The sequence below is a fragment of the Hypomesus nipponensis genome, chromosome 21 (assembly GCF_054491055.1).
Source record: "Hypomesus nipponensis isolate SF chromosome 21, ASM5449105v1, whole genome shotgun sequence".
In the NCBI taxonomy this organism is placed as follows: Eukaryota; Metazoa; Chordata; class Actinopteri; order Osmeriformes; family Osmeridae; genus Hypomesus; species Hypomesus nipponensis.
Window position 1 is genome coordinate 11,701,223 of NC_140381.1, and position 19,846 is coordinate 11,721,068.

Genomic DNA, 19,846 nt, shown 5'->3' on the forward strand with positions numbered 1-19,846 from the left:
AACTCAGATAATCCATCAAAGCAAATTTACACATAGGACAGTTGAAATGAAAACATGCTCACATAGGTTACCTCAAGGGTCAAGAAGTTAAGAAGTATGAACAGACATGTATGATATCTCTATTAGATACAAGCCAGAGCTTTGGGCCTGCAGAGACTCAACTATGGCTCCAGCACTTACACATCTAACACGTCTCAGCCCAGCATTTACCAATCCAAAATCTAATTACAGACCTTGGTCCAAAAGGAGATTAGAATTGGATTGGCTAAACCTCTAGTTTACACATATCATCACTCTTGGCTTAGAGGTAACCATTTATGTGTGTGGGTGTGTGTTTGTGGGGGGGGGGAGGGGTTGTGGAACCAAGCACAATATTGCCAACACTTGAGACACTTCATTATTTTTAGAGATGCCTAAATCTACAATGCTGAACGCACATGTACAATTACCCTTTCTAATAAATGTTGAAAAATTCATATTTTGGGGTGGGATGCATATAATAATTGGTAAATCTACAAAAAGCATTTAGCAGACTAACTATTATTCTCAAACTCCCACATTATTGCTGCACAATCACCTGTATTTTGCATTAGCTTAGAAGTGTTACCTGCTTGAACATCTTATGGTAGCCATACGCCTCCCTGTGATACGTACCTCCAAAAAGTAGTCATACATCACACAATTCTTCAAACGTTTTTAAACACAAGGGGCAAAAGAGCCAGAATCTTCCCAAAAAATAACACTTTAACAAAGGTAAATCAGAATCAAGGCCAGTAATGATGAGTGTATCCGTGTGTGAGTATTAACCATAGGGGTTGCTATAAAAAATATGTTTCTGTGTTTGGTTACACTGTAAGTGTTCTGTTAGAAAATACAAACACCAATTAATAGTAAATCAAAAGGTTTATCAACATTGATATCTTTAGAAAGCTAAGAAAAAGCAATACAAAACATTGTTTTACAATTATTTAGCTGTGCTCTAATAATTTAGTAATGATAAGGTGATTTTATTGAGATTCAGCCCTTTCTATTTTGATCTTGATCAGTAGAGTAAGCTGATATGATATCAGTAGGCTACTTAATGAATACTAAAAATGTCTTAGAAAGCATAGGGTCCCACGATGATGGTAAGCCGCAGTAGAGAACTGGAGCGGTAGTTAAGGACGTTGTTCTGGGTGACCATCTCCAGATCTACAACGTGCTCCCTTGGAGCAGTCAGAGGCTTTGTCATCACTAGCATGGCACTGACGTTGTTGGAGCGCTGGAGTGTTGAGGGTAAGAGAAGTAGTATGTTAGTTTAAAGCAACTGTACAGACAAATACAGGGACATACTAGTAGTCTCGGGATGCATCTTTCCTAGTGTACAATGACTAAATGCTCCACTAAATACATCTTTTCAATGAACGTTTAAAAAATGTAATAGTTCCTTCATCTATTTTCCATTTTGAAATGTTTGTCTGAAACTTACCCAGTAGGTAACACTTTATTTAAGACAGACAGACAAACACAGAGATTCCTAGCATTATTATATTTTGGGTGTGCTTGCCTTCAGCAAGAGTACAACCTTTGTTCTCTCTCATATATATTTATTTTTTATTCTTATTTATTTTCCCACCCCTAAGGATCCCTCAATATTTGGTCTACATAGACAACATCGGTGTCAAAAGGTTTGTCTTGTTAGCGATTGTGTTGGTTGTATTTGTATTTATGTTCCGTTGCACGGCCTTGTATGCACCAATGGACCTCAGTGCTAGCCTAACGTCACAACGTCAGCACACGTTAGCAACTAAGCAGTTCTAGTCTGTCTAACTGAGTTTCCAACGGTTATCTCAAGAACCGGGCACTCTGCAAAGTTCAAAACTTCCCAACAGAGTGCTGTACCGCGATAGTCAACAGCATTTTGACCTTTTTGAAAACAGTCCCATCTTTCATGTGCCTCCAAGGGCATCATGGAAACTCATCCCAGCCCCTTCACTGTAATTGGTTTTCTGGTCATCCCTCGCACCATACGCTTCACTAGCGTGTGCATGAGGAGGGTGTATCGGAGGCTGTATGACAAATTATGTGAATTTTGTTTTGTTAATTAACTAATGTGATTAACAAACGTATTCGCAATTAAATGAAACTAAGCGCTTAACGCACCAGAGATCACTGTAAGGAAAATAGGAAAACTGGTTCTTTATTTAGAAGCAAATTCACTTTTACAACCGATAATCAGCTGCTTTCAAAGGGGTTGGCTGTCTAGCTAACAGAACGACATTATAAAGTGGATATACTTTCAGAATAGATCAGTGAATTTTGTTACATAAATTAAAACCTCTTAGCGATCCTGTCAAATAAAATAAAAAAACGCCTAAAAGAGGCATATCCAAAGTCAATTGAAAGCTGTTCTTGAATCATTTGTAGTACATGCATGATTGTGGTGACACTCTGAAGTTATTTCCCCTGTCGTCAGGAGTCCTTTAAGTCCTACCTTTTGCGTAATAGAAGCTTGAACACAATTAAATTGATAGTTTTTTTCCGCCTAGATTTTGTTTTAATAACAGAAGCCTGAAGAGGCCTAGAGGTGGTAGGTATTAGCTGGAAGACAGAATTGTACCACAGCATGAAGCCTTAGTTAATTCAAGTCAAAAGTTAAATATAATATAATACTGCAATATTATAATGCATATTTACACTATGCATTACACTTTGCAGTTCCACTCAATTTGAAGTAATAGCACTTCTTTTAATTATGGTATATTGTGTGTAGATTGATTGAAAAAAATATTCAATATTCATTTGTATAAATATGTGGCAAAGTATTTATGCTATTCAATTTGTGGAATAAAGCATTTATGAAAGAATGTGTGATATAACATTTGCAGAACGTTTCACTTTAATGAATGCGGACAGTGCTACATGACCACTTGAATAATTTGACTTAAGTGGTATTATTGTCTCACCCTGAGGAAGAATTCTCCTCCCTCGTTGCCAGACTTGATCCTGAAGGTATTGTGCATGTTGGGGTAGACGCTGGTGGCCTGAATCTGGAAGATGTCTGCTGGCACGGAGCGCTCTGAGGTGATGCTCATGTATTTGTACACAATGGATGGTGGAAGTCCTCGGCAGATTGAGGGTGACTGGCAGCTGCAACGACTGCATACATAGAGCCATTATAGTTTTTCACCACATAGTGGATGTGGTAGTGGTAGGTTGGATTGTCTTTTTGCAGGTGAAGATGGGAAACATACCAGAGCAAGCTAATGGTAATAATCTATGATGGTGGGTACATTTGTTTAGCCTTGCTCTGCCCTTCTACGTACTTCCGCTCACTTTGTATCTGTACTAGGTCTGGGAGTTTGATTTTGAAGTCGATTTTCAGAAACACATTTTTTGTAGGTCCAATCAGCGAACAGAGGGAGTGGCTGAGAACGATGACGTTAATGTCGTGCACTAGTTTGAGTAGTTCAGTAATGGCGGCGGAGAAAGATGCGAGCGAAGCTATTCTGCGGTTGTGGCAACACTGCCGAATATCCATAAGTTAAAGCCGGAGCAAGAACATTCCTTGCTGAGTTTTTTTGGTGGCCATGATGTTGTGGCCCTCCTCCCCACGGGGTTCGGGAAAAGTTTGATTTTCCAGCTACGGCAGCTAGCTCCATTATAGTAGTGGTGACAGATCAGAGTGGCTCTGAGCAGATCCAATAGTTTTAAACTTCAACAGAGGACCCACCTTCAAGGAAGTTAACGCTTATCAATGGAGCGATCCCAGACCCTCTGTACAAATAAAATGTACGAGGGTCTGGTTTGGACCAGGCTAACATTTGTTTCCCTGGATGCACAAAAAGGTGATAGAGCCAATTGATCAATGGGCCTTAAAGTTGTACTACTAACCTTAACCATACTTGTTACCCTAACCATACAATGTCCATAAACATTTCCATTAGTTCTATAGAATTACACAGAATTTGTACTTTGAAATTGTTCATCTACAACTCACACTTCAACTGGAGGATCTTGCATAAAAATCTGTTGTTCTTTGTAAACAAATGGGAGTGGCTGCAAAGGGTAATTGGGGTAGGTGCAACTCTTCACTACTCACGTAATCCTAATATGTTGAAAGACCATAATTGACAATTACATCCAACTTGAAAACAATCTCAAAAAAGTGTTTCAGCACAGCACAGTCTTCCAAAACGTTTTTCTTTTATTCTTACCCTTCTCCTGTCTGCACGTAAGGTTCATGGCAGGGGTTTCTAGGATAGCACCGGAAGCCTCCAAAGTAGTTCCAGCACATCTCATCTTCTCTGCAGTTATGTCCTGTATCACACTCGTTTATGTCTGCCCATGAAGAGAACATGTTAACAATTTCACATCCTTAATCCCAAAACGTTGGTGTTAATATATATTAAAATCATTGCATCACTGAGATTCACTGCTGGTGTTGAAAGATTGGTTGGTTGGGCTTGGTTGAGATTTAGGTAGTGTGCTTGTTGCAACAGGCCCAGTACCTTGGCATACTCGGGTGCCTTGGAGCTGGTATCCATCAGGACAGGCACAGATATACCCTCCAGGCTGGTTTACACATTGCCACTGGCACATGTAGCTGGAGAAAGCACACTCATCGATATCTATTCACAGACAAACATTTAGGGAATCAACTTAAAGGCCTGTATGACATACACATCATACATATTTAAGTCCAATTTGTTTAACAAAGTACCAAGTGACAAATTTCTACTGCATCTATACTTTAAGATACACCCCATGCTCTAACCAGATAATACAAACTGTACATGTAAATTTACACCACAGTCATTACCTTGGCATGATACTTGGTCTGACACTAACTCATAGCCTTGTTCACACTGGCAGATAAAGGAGCCCATGATATTGTAGCACTGGTGCTGGCATGGATTGCTATCCTCACACTCGTTGACATCTGCAAAGCATTGGAAGCAACCAAATTAGCTGGATGCAAAGACTCGCAAAGTCTTTGGGATTACAATGCTTTGAAACTGAATAGTATTTTGCACTATAGTTTGATTACAATCTTGAAACGTAAAGACAAATATTCTACATTAACATCTAGAATATATAAACAGTTTTATGTTTACCATTTTTGTGATAGGTTGCACCAAAATAGACACTCCAGACCACCAACATCAGGGAGTCAGGTGGCTGAGAGGCAGTGGTGGCTGCTGGTCTTTTAAATGGGGGAAGCTCATTTTCGGCCTACATCATATACATTTTCCATTTATTTTGCTAGTTCACTGACCCCTTTAACACTAGACTAGCCTAGGCTACTGTATGAATTAATGAACGAACGATCTAATGAAACAATATTAACCATATTAAACTTGAAGGGAATGTGGGAATTAAGTTAAACTGAAACAAGTAATGTGGTGTATAATTGTATGAAATGTATGATAATGTTGCCAAGCAAATACAAAGAAATAGGTGGTCGCAGTTTGTCTTTCAACGAGTTGCAAAATCCGCGATGGGACTAAGCTTGAATAGCTTTGGTGATATTTATAGTACAAAATCGCTAGTCCAAGCACTGGTCCTCTCCAAGTTGGACTACTGCAACTCGCTGCTCGCTGGTCTCCCAGCATGTGCAATCAATGCCCGTATCAGATTCAAGACCCTGGTACTGACCTTCCGAGCAGTGAACAGGACTGCACCCGATATCGGACTGGCCACCCCAGGTGCCACCCCAAAATGTAATGCGCTATCCCTGGCAATTGAATGCTGATTGCCATTTAATTTATCTTCTTTTGACATCTGGCAGTGCTTTTTTCAATCAAGGATATTTCCACAGTTCACCAGTCAGTCACAAATCACTACGCCAGCGTCTGATACAGCGCCAGCGACGGAAAACAAGGGCATCATTTTACATCGTTTTTAAGGTTTAGCAGTGGTGTTGAGGCTTCCTGAACGAAATGTTATGAAAGCTGAGTTGCTGGGCCGCAGATTCTGCTAAGATTCCTTGATGAGATGCCTTATCAAGCTATTAACGTTACAAAAGATTAACACTGCAGTCAGATGGACCCTGTTTGCTATCGTATAATGCCTGTTTGAAATAACGTATTTCAGAGTAGGGCTAGCCATGATCTAGTAGTTGATTGAAGATAATAATGGGAATATGTTTAAGATTGGACTCAATTGTGGGTAATTGGATGTGTAGGCCTACATGTTATTTTTGCTTAGGGTTCACTTCAAAGTTTAAAAGAAAGGGAGAGATAGCAGACTTCTTCAAAAAGCTGAGCAAACAGGATCAGGTGAAAATAGACCCCAGTCCTTGCACCACCCCAAGACCTCAGAGCAGCTCCCTCCCCAAAGCTACAGGCACCAGGTCAGAGCATACTAGGCAGTCTCATGCAAAGTTTAGCTTGTGTTTGTAGGCCACACATGTAAGCCTACACAAGTTTGTTTTTTTCAGATTAAGCCTCACTTTAAAATGTTGGTTGTTGATTCATGAATGTTCTTGTTTTGATGGCTGTGGCATTTTTTGTGTGAGTGTACACTAATAGTTATGTTTTCATGTAAAAGAAGGATCTAACCTCTAACCTGGTTAGACCCAGATTATACAGTATATTCATGAAAACAGAGTGACCAAAGTCTCTCCAGTTTGTGAGTAGCCTACAGCACAGTGTGTGTAAGAAAGACATTTGTTGCAATTCAGATGTAGAGAAACGTGTCTATTCATAGTAAATGTAGAATTTGATTAAAGTAACCATGGTGGATCATACTAGGCCACACTTAAAGGGGCAATTGACTAAAAAACCGATTTTACCTTGTTATAGTTGAAAAACGACAGTTCGGTGGGTAAAATGAACATACCGTGAATATCAAAGTCCATTGACACCTCTTTCCTATTCAAATCTCAAAAAGAAAGAAATTGGCTGTAAAACGCTAGCTTTTCAACAAAGCTACCGGTCCTACGTAGGACCGGGGACCGCCTTTTTGGCTCTGGTCTGTATCTTTGTCACGCCCCCGAATTTACATCCAGACCAGCCCGAGGTAGCGTCTATCTCCGATACTAGTTTAGCTGCGCGCTGCTCTGTGTAGGCTAGTTAGAAGGAATTACAAAGAAGAACGTTTTTAATTATAACATGGATATTGAAAATGGACCACGGTTGTAAATGCTGTGTTCCAGGCTGTACAGGGAAGGCTAACACTCAGTCTTCCCAAGGAGCCAAACATTCAACAGGCATGGCTGCTGTTGTCTATGAGAAGATCCCGGCGAAGTTCGACACTCAATCATTCATTTGCTCTGAACATTTCACCCAAGACAGTTTTGACAACCTTGGACAATTTCAAGCAGGATTTGCTGGGAAGCTGAGCCTGGAAAGAGGTGCTGTTCCGACAGTATGCTCATTGCAACTGCAAGCTATAAGGACAGTATGATGTTGTGCTAACAGTTCTTAGCAATGCTAACGTTTCCTGTATATAGCATACCAGGTAGAATGCTAAATAAGTTTCTACACACATCAAATGACTCTAGCTAGACTAGCTGTAGTCAGCATTAGAAGGGAAGCTTCTGAAAAATAGCCAGAAAACAAACAGCAGTCTGGCTTATTGCTAACGCCTGTCTAGATAATCTATTTGAAAGAACTGGAGAAAGGCAGGTGCTTGGTACAGGACAGGGTTTCCCCTATGTTGAGTTTGTCGTGGCGGCCCGCCACGGCTAAATTTCTGCCGCCATGGTATCAGAAATAGGGCTGTACAAGATTTTAGGCCGTCTATCAGCAGTGATTGTTAGAGTGCATGTCGGAGAATATTAAGGACACGCGCTTCACAGCGCAGTTGAGATTGCGTGTGTGCGTCCTTGAGAACTGTAAGTTGTATAACTTATGTTTTCAGTTCATTAAAGCCTGTTATTGTATTAGTCTACAGTTATTGCAAATTTAAGTTAACTGGTGATTTTCGTTGTTTGTATTCTTCCCCTGCTAGCATAATTGCATGCCTGTTGATTCGATAGCGATTGCTGCCCTTCCTCACTTTTGTATTTGAGGTGCATTACTATGCTGAAGTAGTTTTAATTAATAGTGGGTATATTGTTATTATTTGCTACAGAATGCTTAGCCTATCAAGATCAAATGAAGCCGACAGTGTACATGCTTTCGAGTACCTCGATAGGCTAGGCTACTGTTACGTCAATTATTAGTTGGCAGCATGTTTCTGCCATTTAGAACATACTTTAAGTAGCCTAACTGTATTGCTTTACGGAAAATAGGACAAAAATATATGCAATATTACATTTGTTATTAGACTATTACATTAACCTACTCCAAAATATAGGGTTAGAACTTTATTTTGGCCGAGGGGGAGGGGGGGTCGGACAGACCTGCCCCCACTGCTACAAAAAATCCTAGGGGAAACGCTGCAGGATACGTTAGCATTGCTAGTAACTGTTACTAGTAACACCTAGACTGTAGGCATTTTAAAAAGTTTGCTAACGCAAGAGCATAGGTAGAATGTGTGATAATTTAGCCTAGTTTATTGGCAATGGGGCTAACGTTGATTCATGTTCCTGACTGTGTTTCATTCAAATAAATAACCGGTGTAATGTAAATGTATAATTCACGATGCATGTTTGTCCAGATCTTTGTCATGTTATTTTTCAGCAAGTTATTTAGAGCTAGCTAGCTAACTGAAGCCGAGTAGAATCATGATATGGTTTGGTTGCTAAGCTGTAGCCTAACGTTCTACCCACCCAAGTCAATCCAGTTTGCTTCAACAACAGAAGTGGAAACAAGTAATGTTATCATTTCAAATGATATATAGTCAATCTGTTGAAATCAGTGTTGTGTAGACACAATATTTATTTGCGCGTTTTTATTTCAAGTCTCCAACTTTGGTGTTTCAGCGAGTGCTGCTGTTGGCCGTGTTGCATTTTTGCTCCCCAGCTTCACTTGTTGAAAACCAACCAATCAGCTCGCAGCTTATCTAAATATTATTGAGCATACCATAAAAGGAGAAAAGCTAGTTTTTTTCCCTGGAACATTTCAGAGGATCTGTCAGTGGGCATAGAATAGCACCTGGGCCATTTTCAACCCAACCAATGTTACATACCCTATTCGGAGACCTTAAGGAATAGTGTGAAATACCCAAAAAACCCAGTCAATTGCCCCTTTAAGAACTCAGGCTTAAGTGAATTTTATTTCTATTTCTCATAAGCATTAGTATATGAATAATTTACACTGCTCGGATGCCAGGTTAAGGTTACACACACATTTTCAGTCTTGGTCTGTGGACCCCCTGAAGTAGCCCTGGCCACCCCTTGGCCACCCCATTTATAAAAGTCTGGTTCCGCCACTGATTTTAGGACATCCTCAGTCAGATTTCAGACTCAAGTGTCAGACTCAAACGAAAAGGCTTCAAGTCTCAGACCAAAAGTTGTCAGACTCAGGCGAAACGGCTTCAGTCTGTCATTCTCAGACATAACGCTCTCAAACTAAACGGCGTCATTCTCAGACACGCTCACATACCAAACCATATATCTATGTACCAAACGCCATCATTCTCAGACAAAACGCTCTCGAACCAAACGCCGTCATTCTCAGACTAAACGCTCTCAAACCAAACGCTACAGTGGCCGACATGTGCAAACGCGCTGCAAACTAAGAAAACACATGCATTTGGACAAAACATAAGCAAATTAAGAAAACATCTTAATTTATTTGACAACACATGCGTAGCATTCAGCAAATGCGCTGCAAATACACACAACACAACCAAATACATAAACACGCTGCAAATACGCGTTGCAAAAACGAAAGCACGCAAACCAAAAATGCTGCAGTACATAAACGCGTTGCTAAAACGAAAGCACGCAAACCAAAAATGCTGCATCCAGTTTTTTCAACGGAAGTTTTCCAGGCCTCTAGGGCATGATCCAAGTGGAACATCTTGATTTTCTGCCCCATGGGGCGAGAGAGAAAGAGAGAGCATATAGAAGTTTGGACCAACATCAAAGTAAGCCTTTTGAAAAACTGTAAAAGAGGAGGGCACATCTTTACTTCAATTTAGGTCCCCTTATTCAAAACAAACTTCTCATCTGCCCTCTCTGGTTCGAAAATCACACTCTTCCACTTAGCGCTCCCACTACATGCCTGGAGCACTTCCGTTGTGTTATCTGGATGCTTTCCCATGTTTTCTGTTTGCATTTGTTTTCGGGGTTTGCGTGCTTTCCTTTTTGCAGCGCGTTTCTATATTTGCAGCGTGTTTATGTATTTGGTTGTGTTGTGTGTATTTGCAGCGCGTTTGCTGAATGCTGCGCATGTGTTGTCAAATACATCAAGATGTTTTCTTAATTTGCTTGTGTTTTGTCAATTTGCTTGTGCTTTGTCTATTTGCAGTGCGTTTGCACATGTCGGCCACAGTAAAACGCCATCATTCTCAGACAAAACACTCTCAAACCAAACGCCACCATTATCAGACAAAACGCCCTCAAACTAAACTTTGTCAGAATTTTTTTTGTCAAAGCTAGCAAGATGAGGGAGCTGTTGACTAGCTTTCTGAATTAGCTTAATTGGCATCAGGACATAAAAGTCCCATGAATTAAATAAATGTTGTCTTTACAAAAATGTCATTTTGAAATAAATACATTTATTTATTTATTGATGTCGGTAAATTGATTCAGCTATATAACTATATAATGCTATATTTATATATAGCATTTTTAAATTTCATGAAATTTCATTTCATTTTTTTTTTGACAAACTCAGTGTTCCATAAATTGTAGAATTTATCCAATGATCGTATCGTTTTTAAGCACTGAAAAAAACTGTTCAAAGCAGCCCCATTGAAGTCCATGGAAGCTGAGCTTCAACAGGGAAATGCACTGTGGCGCTACGGGAATGTATGAGTAGGAAATCAGTCAGTCGACCTGCTAATATATGTAGCTTATTCTGAACAAACTCGTCTTCGATATGAACGTGTTCTAACGTATTTAAAATGTTTACATTTACATTTATTCATTTAGCAGACACTTTTATCCAAAGCAGAGAGCTTTACAAAGTGCATAGGTCACTGATGATAACAACAAGATAGCCCAAAAACATTGTGGGAAGCCAAAACATGAAGCACATATTGTGAACAACCAAATGTAAGTGCCAAAGGCAAGAACCATAGGAGCATGTAGTTAAGCAAGTTACAATTAAACAACATGAATCGCTATAAGTACAAGTGTATCTGTAGAAAATAAAGCATCAGTAAGAAATGAGATCAAATAAAATATTTCACAGCGAGTACAACAGTTTAAATCAATTACCACTAACCAACAAGAGCAACCAGTCTCTAAGCAAGAGTCATTGTGATCCTTGAGGAAACTAGCATTGGGTCCAGCAAACCATTCCTAAGTACCGTTGTACTCCCGGAACAAGTGTGTCTTGAGCCTTTTCTTGAAGGTGGAGAGACAGTCAGTGTCTCTGATGGAGGTGGGGAGTTGATTCCATCACTGGGGGGCCAGGCAATGTTAACACAATAGTAAATAGTTGACCATTAATTTTTTTAAATGTTAGGGAAAGCTGAGCTTCCCTTGCAGTCTTAAAGAAATCGCCACTGCTGGGCGGTTAGGGAATTGGGCTAGTAATCAGAAGGTTGCCGATTCGGTTTCCGGCCATGCCAGACTGACATTGTGTCCTTGGGCAAGGCACTTCACACTACTTGCCTCGGGGATAATGTCCCTGTACTTACTGTAAGTCGCTCTGGATAAGAGCGTCTGCTAAATGTAAATGGCAGTGAGTTTTATGATTATGTTTTTCTCTGAAAGTGCTTGATTACTTAAATCATGTTCATCCTTGACTGCTGCACTCCCTTTTTGCACTATTATGTCACATTGGAAAAAATAGACTAGGTATTGGGTACCTTCAAATTCACTGTTTCATAAAAATCTGGCCAACAGGCTGGGTCTCGGAGTGTATCGGGCCTCGTGAAGTAATCCATTGCTTAGTGCAGCCCAACATGGCAACCAATGTTTGTATGTGTATTTCTCTGGAACGACTCATCCAAACAACTTCACACTCAACTCTGCACGTCCTTGGGTTCTGAGCAATACACCTGCCGAATTTCACTCACGTCTGCTAAATGAATAAATGTAATGTAAATATAATATTCTTATCTACACTTTTTAATATTTCTGGTCCAACAGAGACAAATCTACTGAACAGAACACTGACAGTGTTCCTTAGCATCCCCTTCTCCTGGGTGGTCTGCAGTCATAGCCAGGTTGGTTAACATACTATATACAAAGTGCTAAAAATAGGGGCACTCGCTCAGTTTTGTATACAGTGCCTCGGATGTGTTACACGTGTGAGAGAGAGAACAATCAATCCATCCAAAGCTTGGCTCAGAAAAAAGCAGCAAGAAGTTGAGCTCAGCAGCGGTCTGCCTGATGTAACCCATTTGTGACACAGGGGCTATAACCACGATGTGAAAATGATGTCATACTAGAGGCTTGACGTCTGTGTAAACATATTTAACCCCCCCCCCCCCACACACACACACACACTCACACACTTACATACACAGAGACACACAATACACACACACACACAGTGATACACATCATTTCCAGTTAACAAAGCCCGGGTGACCCTGCTTTTGGCTGGTGGCAGCGAGGAATAGTACAGCACTAGCTAATGGTCAAAGCTGGCATCCACTTATCCATACAAGAGGGAAAATATGACGATGGCTTCCCATTCCACTTTTTCCAGGAGATCACTTTAGATTGCTGTTATACATGTCGACAGAGGTGAACCAATAGGCACAAAATGCACACTTCTATGATCCCAGCTACAAAGCAGACACAACACCTTCATATATATTGTACTGTGTACTATTTTCCTCATATACAATTCATATGTTTAAGACTGATGTAGTACATCTCTGTTAACTCCTGGGAAATAAAATCACACAAGAGGTATTTTTTTTTAAGTGAATTACTGTGGGTGCATTGGATTTGAGTGATGTCATGGAAACCATTGAAAATCCAAAAAGAGTACTTGCATAATGTGTGTCAGGCAAGCAGTCAGGCAAGCAGTCAGGCAAGCAACATCACGTTTCCTTTAAATCATTTTAAGAAAATTGTTGCTATTATAAACTGTCAGAATCTGTCAGTGAAACCTATACTATTCTGTACAAGGCAGAATGAGTGAAAATCATAACTGTGCTCTGTACTGTCTAACACTATGAACATACTCCCAAAAGCCCCCAAATGTTTCCAACAAAAGATGAAAAACTCCCCTATGAAGTGGTGCCTTCATGAGACAGTGGTCTGACCAAGAACATTTTATGCCACCTTGGTGTCAGAATGATTAACCACATGACAACAACTGTGAGAGCCCCATTCAAATTTGTAAACATAGAGATGTGAGTAATGACCGGTGTCACAAGTTTTGTGAAAAACCAGCTTGCCTTTGTCCTGAGTAAGCACCAAGAAGAATAAAGACAGTAAATATAGATCTTAGCCTTTGAAGTCTGAGATCAAATCAGAGACCTAACTACTAAAGACTATGGCCCAGTATCCTAGACATGGCTTAAGCCTAGACTTTTCTCTTATTTGTTTCCCTTACTTTAGGACTAGGCTTAATCCATGTCTTGGAAACTGAACCTATACATTTAGAGTGTATTCTGAATCTTAACTATATTGGTTACACATTCTTATACATTTTCTTGTTCTATAAACTTAACTGACTCGACAACCTAGCAAGTCATATAACACCTTTTTTTTGTCACTTTCAACTTAAAAGTACCATTTATTAACAATTGAGATATTGTTAACTTTGTTAAGTCTAATTTTATCAGTAATGCTCAACATAAGTTTTCTTTGGCATTACTATGCTGTTGAAGGCAAACGCACAATCACAAATCAAATAAAGCACGTTTATTGAAGGTATCTTGCTGGAAGGAGTACATTGTCAGATGACTCATTTCCAATAATTTCAAGATGTGCTTGCCAACTGATGTGACATAAGATAAAATAATGACTGTTTTGAATTAAGTATTTTTTGCAAGACTTCAAGAAAGTGCCTACTATGCGAAACGTCTGTTACCTCTCAATAACATGCACTGAACACCAATAAAATTAATAATTGTTGTTTATGTCTTGAGACATCCCTGTTTACTTTGTTCTGCTTATTATGTCACCAGAAATTATTGTAGCAGACTATTACATGCACACTGTACATCGGTAGCACTTTACTGGGTGTACTCACACTAACTTTGCATACAATCCAGTTTGAGCAGTTCATACATATAAAAGACACATTTAAAGGAATTAAGTGTTGTATCGCAAGTCTAGGCCTATCTGTTGTTGCCAAATACACCACCCAAGTATAGGATAGCCCTTCTTATAAGTGATACAATAATGAAGGGAAGGGAAAAAGCATGGTTTTGGAATGTGTTGTTGGCTACTATGTTTTTCTGTCCCTCAGCTCAGCTTGGCTGTCACCCCATGTCAACTGAATGGTTTATGTAACTGCAATTGTTTGCCTCCCTTGCCAAGATTCGGCGTGTTGCAACTTGACCAAGAGAGAAGAGCAGACGCACACTTTTACAAACACGCTCACACGCAAGAAACACAATCCCACTCACCGACACTCACACATTCAATGTATAGGCCTACATTGTATAGTTCACAGCACAGTCTTACCTCTGCAGTAATTGGTCTCATCAGCTGTGAAGCCCATAGCACATTGCACTGGTGGAGAGAGAGCAGCGCCGGCTCCAACACTGTATCCAGTGCCCCCTCGGCTTCCGCTACCAATCGGTATGACCCTCTGAATTGTTAGGGCTGGAGCCTCCACAGGAGGCGAAGGCAGGTTGCGCACGTCATCCATCGCAGCCGCAGGTTCATCCTCTCCATTGCTGACGATGATCTGGGCATTCTGGGGCAGGCAGAAGTACCCACCAAAGTGGTTGATGCATCTCATGCCACCTTTGCAGGCATCAGGCACTGTCACACACTCGTTGATGTCTGAAAGTTAAGAGTCTGTCATCAGCGTCTTCCGCAAAGGCAATGGTAAAATGCTACTATGTGAGCCGAAAGCCGCACGTTCACTGGAGGTATAAAAAACGGATGGCCTTACCTTTGCATTCTTGTCGTTCAACATCAAACTCATAGCCATCGGTGCACTAATGCCAGAAAAAGATTGTTAGGTATCTGGCATTTATTATACTTATTTGTTTTGGTGACAGAATGGCAGAACACTAGATTGATTCACTGATTGACAAATTAAACAGCTATGACCCTTATTTACAAAACTGATTAAGCATAGCAGTCACTATAGGACCATAAAGACAACAAACTTCAACTTCAGGTCATTATAATCATGAAGTAAAACAAAAGGAAAAACAGTCCCCAAACATAACTTAGGCCTACTGAATTGTAAAAATGTTAAGTTACTGAGTGGGTGCATGACACCATATTTGTTATTCTGCTCTGTGGCTCTGTTTCCCGACTGGTGGATAACAGGAAATCAGACAGACAAGCCATTAACAACTTGGAGAACACCTGTGTTTTCACTTATCCCCCCAAAACAATGTGTTTAGTCTGTCGCCATCCAGGGAGGAATGTCTGCGCGCCTGTTCGCCGACCATCTGACTCATGAGGCTAGACCAGCGAGGCAAGCTCCGGCCCGGCCTCAGCATGGGCTCGAGGCTCCAGTCTCATATGATTAACCTCCATAACTCATCAGCTCCGACAACAACATCAAGTCACAACTGCCGACTACTGATAAGTGCCTCCTGGATTGGTGGAAACTCTTCGTATAAGTATTGCCACTCGCTTGTCACCATTCAAATACTTTATACTGTAATTAGTGTAAATTGTTATCATTTGGAACTTAGAATAGCAGTTGTAAAGTATGTTAGCTTTTTTTATTGTTTGTCATGTCACAGAAAGAATGGTGTATTTTATTGGAATGTTTTTGTCTAATTCTGATGGCAAAACTACAGAGCCCCAGACATGACATCCGAAAAAAAAAGAAATAGTTCCCACGAAACACTAAATCGTTCCCACAAAATACTAATTCGTTCCCACAAAATGCTTATTAGTTCCCACTAAATACTAATTTTGTGGCCACAAAATGCTATTTTGGAAACAAATTATATTTAAACATTAAATACAATTTTGCTTTAGATTAAAATCATACAAATTGCTCTCCCTCTTCCAGATCCTCAGCTCTCTCAATACCTTGATATGTTTCTCTAACTTTTTGATTTACTGGGGCAAAAAAGGCTGCAATGTCCCTTCCTCTGTTCATGATGACTACTATAAGAAAAAAATGTGTAAAAAAAACAAAACAAAAAAACACTTTTGCCAGAGTGGGGGCAAGGGACATTTTTACAGGGGCACTGGCCCCTGTAGGCCCCCGTGTAGAAATGCCCCTGGACAGAGCTGATTTGATTGTATTGTATTTTAGACTGGTGAATGACCGTGGTAAAGTTGGTTTGAAGTTCGATATTCAAGATATTCTGACGCCCAGTATTGTGTTATTTTAACCAGTGTTAGCACCGCTATGACCGGCCGCTTAGCCAATGCTTTTGCCTGCCTAAACAACGCGTATGTTTAGGGACCATCAACAAATAACACGTTTCAAAAGTCAATAGCTTCTCAACCACATGAACTTGGAGTGTCAAAATAATGTTAAACTGTTAAAGATGTATGCATTCATGCTGCACAGTCTTCATTTTGTTCATTTTCATCTCAAGTTATTAAACATGTATTCTTTATTCAAAATAAACCTTCAAACGTCAATAGCTTTTTGGTCATGTGACCTATAATCCTCAAATTCATTTCAGTATTCACTGACTATGCATACATGTTGCACAGCCTTTAGGTTTTTCATTTCTATCTTACATTATTTGAAGCCCTTTTTTGAAAATGTAAAACCACCACCTCAGAGGCTTTTTCCCCACAGGGCTTTTGCCTGCATATAATACAATAAAAACAAGGATTGTTCATTTTACCATGGAACTGATCTTCGGGGTCTTCTTTCACACGCTCTATACTTTTATGTGTTTAGCATGCGATATGCTCAGAATGTTTTTTCATGTTCGGGACCACCATCCTCCATTGAAGTGAAAATTATACATATGTTGGAACACAGGAAGAGCTTCATCCATGCTTGTACTGTTCAACAAAATTGCAAAGCAATATGTGACATACTCCTTCAGTCATTTGTCTTGCATCCTTTTCCCAAATCCCTGTGAGACAGCTTTTACAATGTGGGCAGAGCAAAGGTGTAAAACTGTGAACTTATGAAGGTCACTGTTGATTTTCAGAATTTCTATGACAATATGGGCTCTTTCAAGATAGGCATATATAATCTCCTGTTAAAGGACAGCAGCACTCTATCCGTTAGAGCCCAACTGTAGTGTACCTCTACCTGTCGTACTCTGCACGATGTGCACTTGGAGACTTTTCTAACTGTGTCCATCAACCAATATGCTAATGTTGGTATAGGATGTTCATCTGTGATAAGCTCAGAGATGAGGACAGGTGGCTTATCTTTGCCCATACCTAGCAGTACAAGGGCATAGTACAAAACCCTTTTGTTTTGATTTGGGATTTTTGACACAACACCACCAGTAGCGTCAAGATGGAGAGTAACTGGTGTGGGTTGTTTAAGATGCTCTACCATTATATTTATTCCTACATCCATGTACATATGACATGTATAAATGTACTTTCTTAGCAGTTAAACAGGGCTTTGAAATGTACAGGTAACATGACCAAAAAGCTATTGAAGTTTGAAATATTAAAAAATTCATCTAAAATAGTGTGAGGTGAAAATGAACGAAATAAAGGTTGTGCAACATGTATGCATAGTCAGTGAATACTGAAATGAATTTGAGGATTATAGGTCACATGACCAAAAAGCTATTGACGTTTGAAGGTTTATTTTGAATAAAGAATACATGTTTAATAACTTGAGATGAAAATGAACTAAATGAAGACTGTGCAGCATGAATGCATACATCTTCAACAGTTTAACATTATTTGACACTCCTAGTTCATGTGGTTGAGAAGCTATTGACTTTTGAAACGTGTAATTTGTTGATGGTCCATAAACATACGCGTTGTTTAGGCAGCCAAATCATTGGCTAAGCGGCCGGTCATAGCGGTGCTAACACCGGTTAAAATAACACAATACTGGGCGTCAGAATGTCTTGAATATCGAACTTCAAACCAACTTTACCACGGTCATTCACCAGCCTAAAATACAATACAATCAAATCAGCTCTGTCCATGACTGCACCTTTAGAGTGCTCTGGGTATATGTGCCCCACACTACCCGCAATAGTTAGGCTACATCGTTATCCCCCATTTCGTGGGAACGAATTAGCATTTCGTGTGAACGAATTAGTGTTTCGTGGGAACAATTTTTTTTTTTCGGATGTCATGTCTGGGGCTCCGTACAAAACAGTTATCCTTCATAGAAAAAATAATACACCCTTTTTGTTCATCTAGTCTCTCCATTGATCTGTCCATTTATCCATACATCCACCCATCAATCACACTTAGTTCTCCATTTACTTATTCATCAATCAATTTCTTCAGTAATTATTTACTGAATAACTCACTCCATCCTCAATCATTCATTTTAGAGGCATTGTAAGCCAGTGCATGGTAGATGTTGTGACAGCCACTTGCCGTGTATGTGACAGGTTCTTCAACCTCCTGGGACACAGCAATGTCGATGACAACACTCAAACACAAATACATCCACAGCATTTTGTTATCCCTTCAGATAAAGACAAACGGACAAATATGAGGTGAATAGAATGGAGTCCAAGGAAGGATGAACATACCTTAACCAGTTGTTGGACCATGGAAGTCCATTGAGGTTTACAACACTTAATACATAATTTACTTAACACAAAAGTGGCATAACATTTAGGTACATTTTGGACTGACTCGTGAACAATAAAACAACTTCAATTACTCCATCCAGTGTGCAACTCATATTTAGACGGATATAATTAGGTTATCAGGAGAGAAAAGGTTTGCATGTACAAACGTCTATGACATAAGGCCATATTTTCATTGGCACAATTTGACCCCCCTTAGCAACACAGAATTATCCCAGAGAAATACATTTTCTCTGACAGCGCATCCCTATTCCATGTTGGTTGCTCGTTAAAGTATTACTTTACAAACGGTAAAGTGATAACACATCCTTATCACTTGTAGGTTGTCACTGTCTGCAAATGATGCCGCACAATATCAAGTAGCCTAATAGCTGAGAGGTTACCAATGTATTGACCAATTTATGCTGCGCTATAAATCTAGGAAATAGCATATCCATCAAATCAATATTGCTTTTCACAATAGTTTGAAGCCCACTGTGCGCAATGAATATCGTAATTAAGTCTTACCTCGGAAATGCTGCCAGTCTCTTGCAAACTGTTTATCCTCAGGAGTAACCTGACAACATCTACTGTAACGTAAAGCTATCAACTATCTTTGATAAGTGTGACTTCTGCATAAATGTCTATCGTTGAAAAAAATGGATAGAGGTGGTGCTCTAAGCACGTCAACATCCGAGGGAATTTTGCAATGTCAAGTACAAATGAAACGTGTTTGACCCCCTCTACTGGTTATCCGACATGTGGCACCACAACATAAAGCGTGCCAGACAGACAAGGCCGGTCAGGGTATATTGTATGGAGCTAAATCTATGGAGGTTTATTAGACTCTTTATTCAAATGGAAATGCATTTGTCAAATGGCAATTCAATGCGCAAATGACAAAGCCATGCGAAATTCAGTTTGTATTATTCTGAATACAAATTTGAATGAACGCTTATTGCATTGCATTTCATATTGACAAGGTTTTTTCGACTTTTTATTGAAA

At 39.8% G+C, this 19,846-nt stretch overlaps 1 protein-coding gene across 1 annotated transcript; it reads right to left on the minus strand.

The window, feature by feature from the left end:
* Nucleotides 1-340: 340 nt before the first annotated feature.
* Nucleotides 341-19,520, minus strand: LOC146238017 (EGF-containing fibulin-like extracellular matrix protein 1). Its single transcript, XM_084685732.1, has 9 exons — nucleotides 19,369-19,520; nucleotides 18,644-18,734; nucleotides 15,075-15,120; nucleotides 14,639-14,962; nucleotides 4,802-4,921; nucleotides 4,491-4,610; nucleotides 4,197-4,320; nucleotides 2,946-3,138; nucleotides 341-1,261 (listed from the first exon to the last, which is right to left on the minus strand). Exons 2-9 carry the CDS (start codon nucleotides 18,722-18,724, stop codon nucleotides 1,100-1,102), a joined length of 1,170 nt encoding a protein of 389 aa, XP_084541858.1. The 5' UTR covers nucleotides 18,725-18,734; nucleotides 19,369-19,520; the 3' UTR covers nucleotides 341-1,099.
* Between the last annotated feature and the right edge of the window lie 326 nt (nucleotides 19,521-19,846).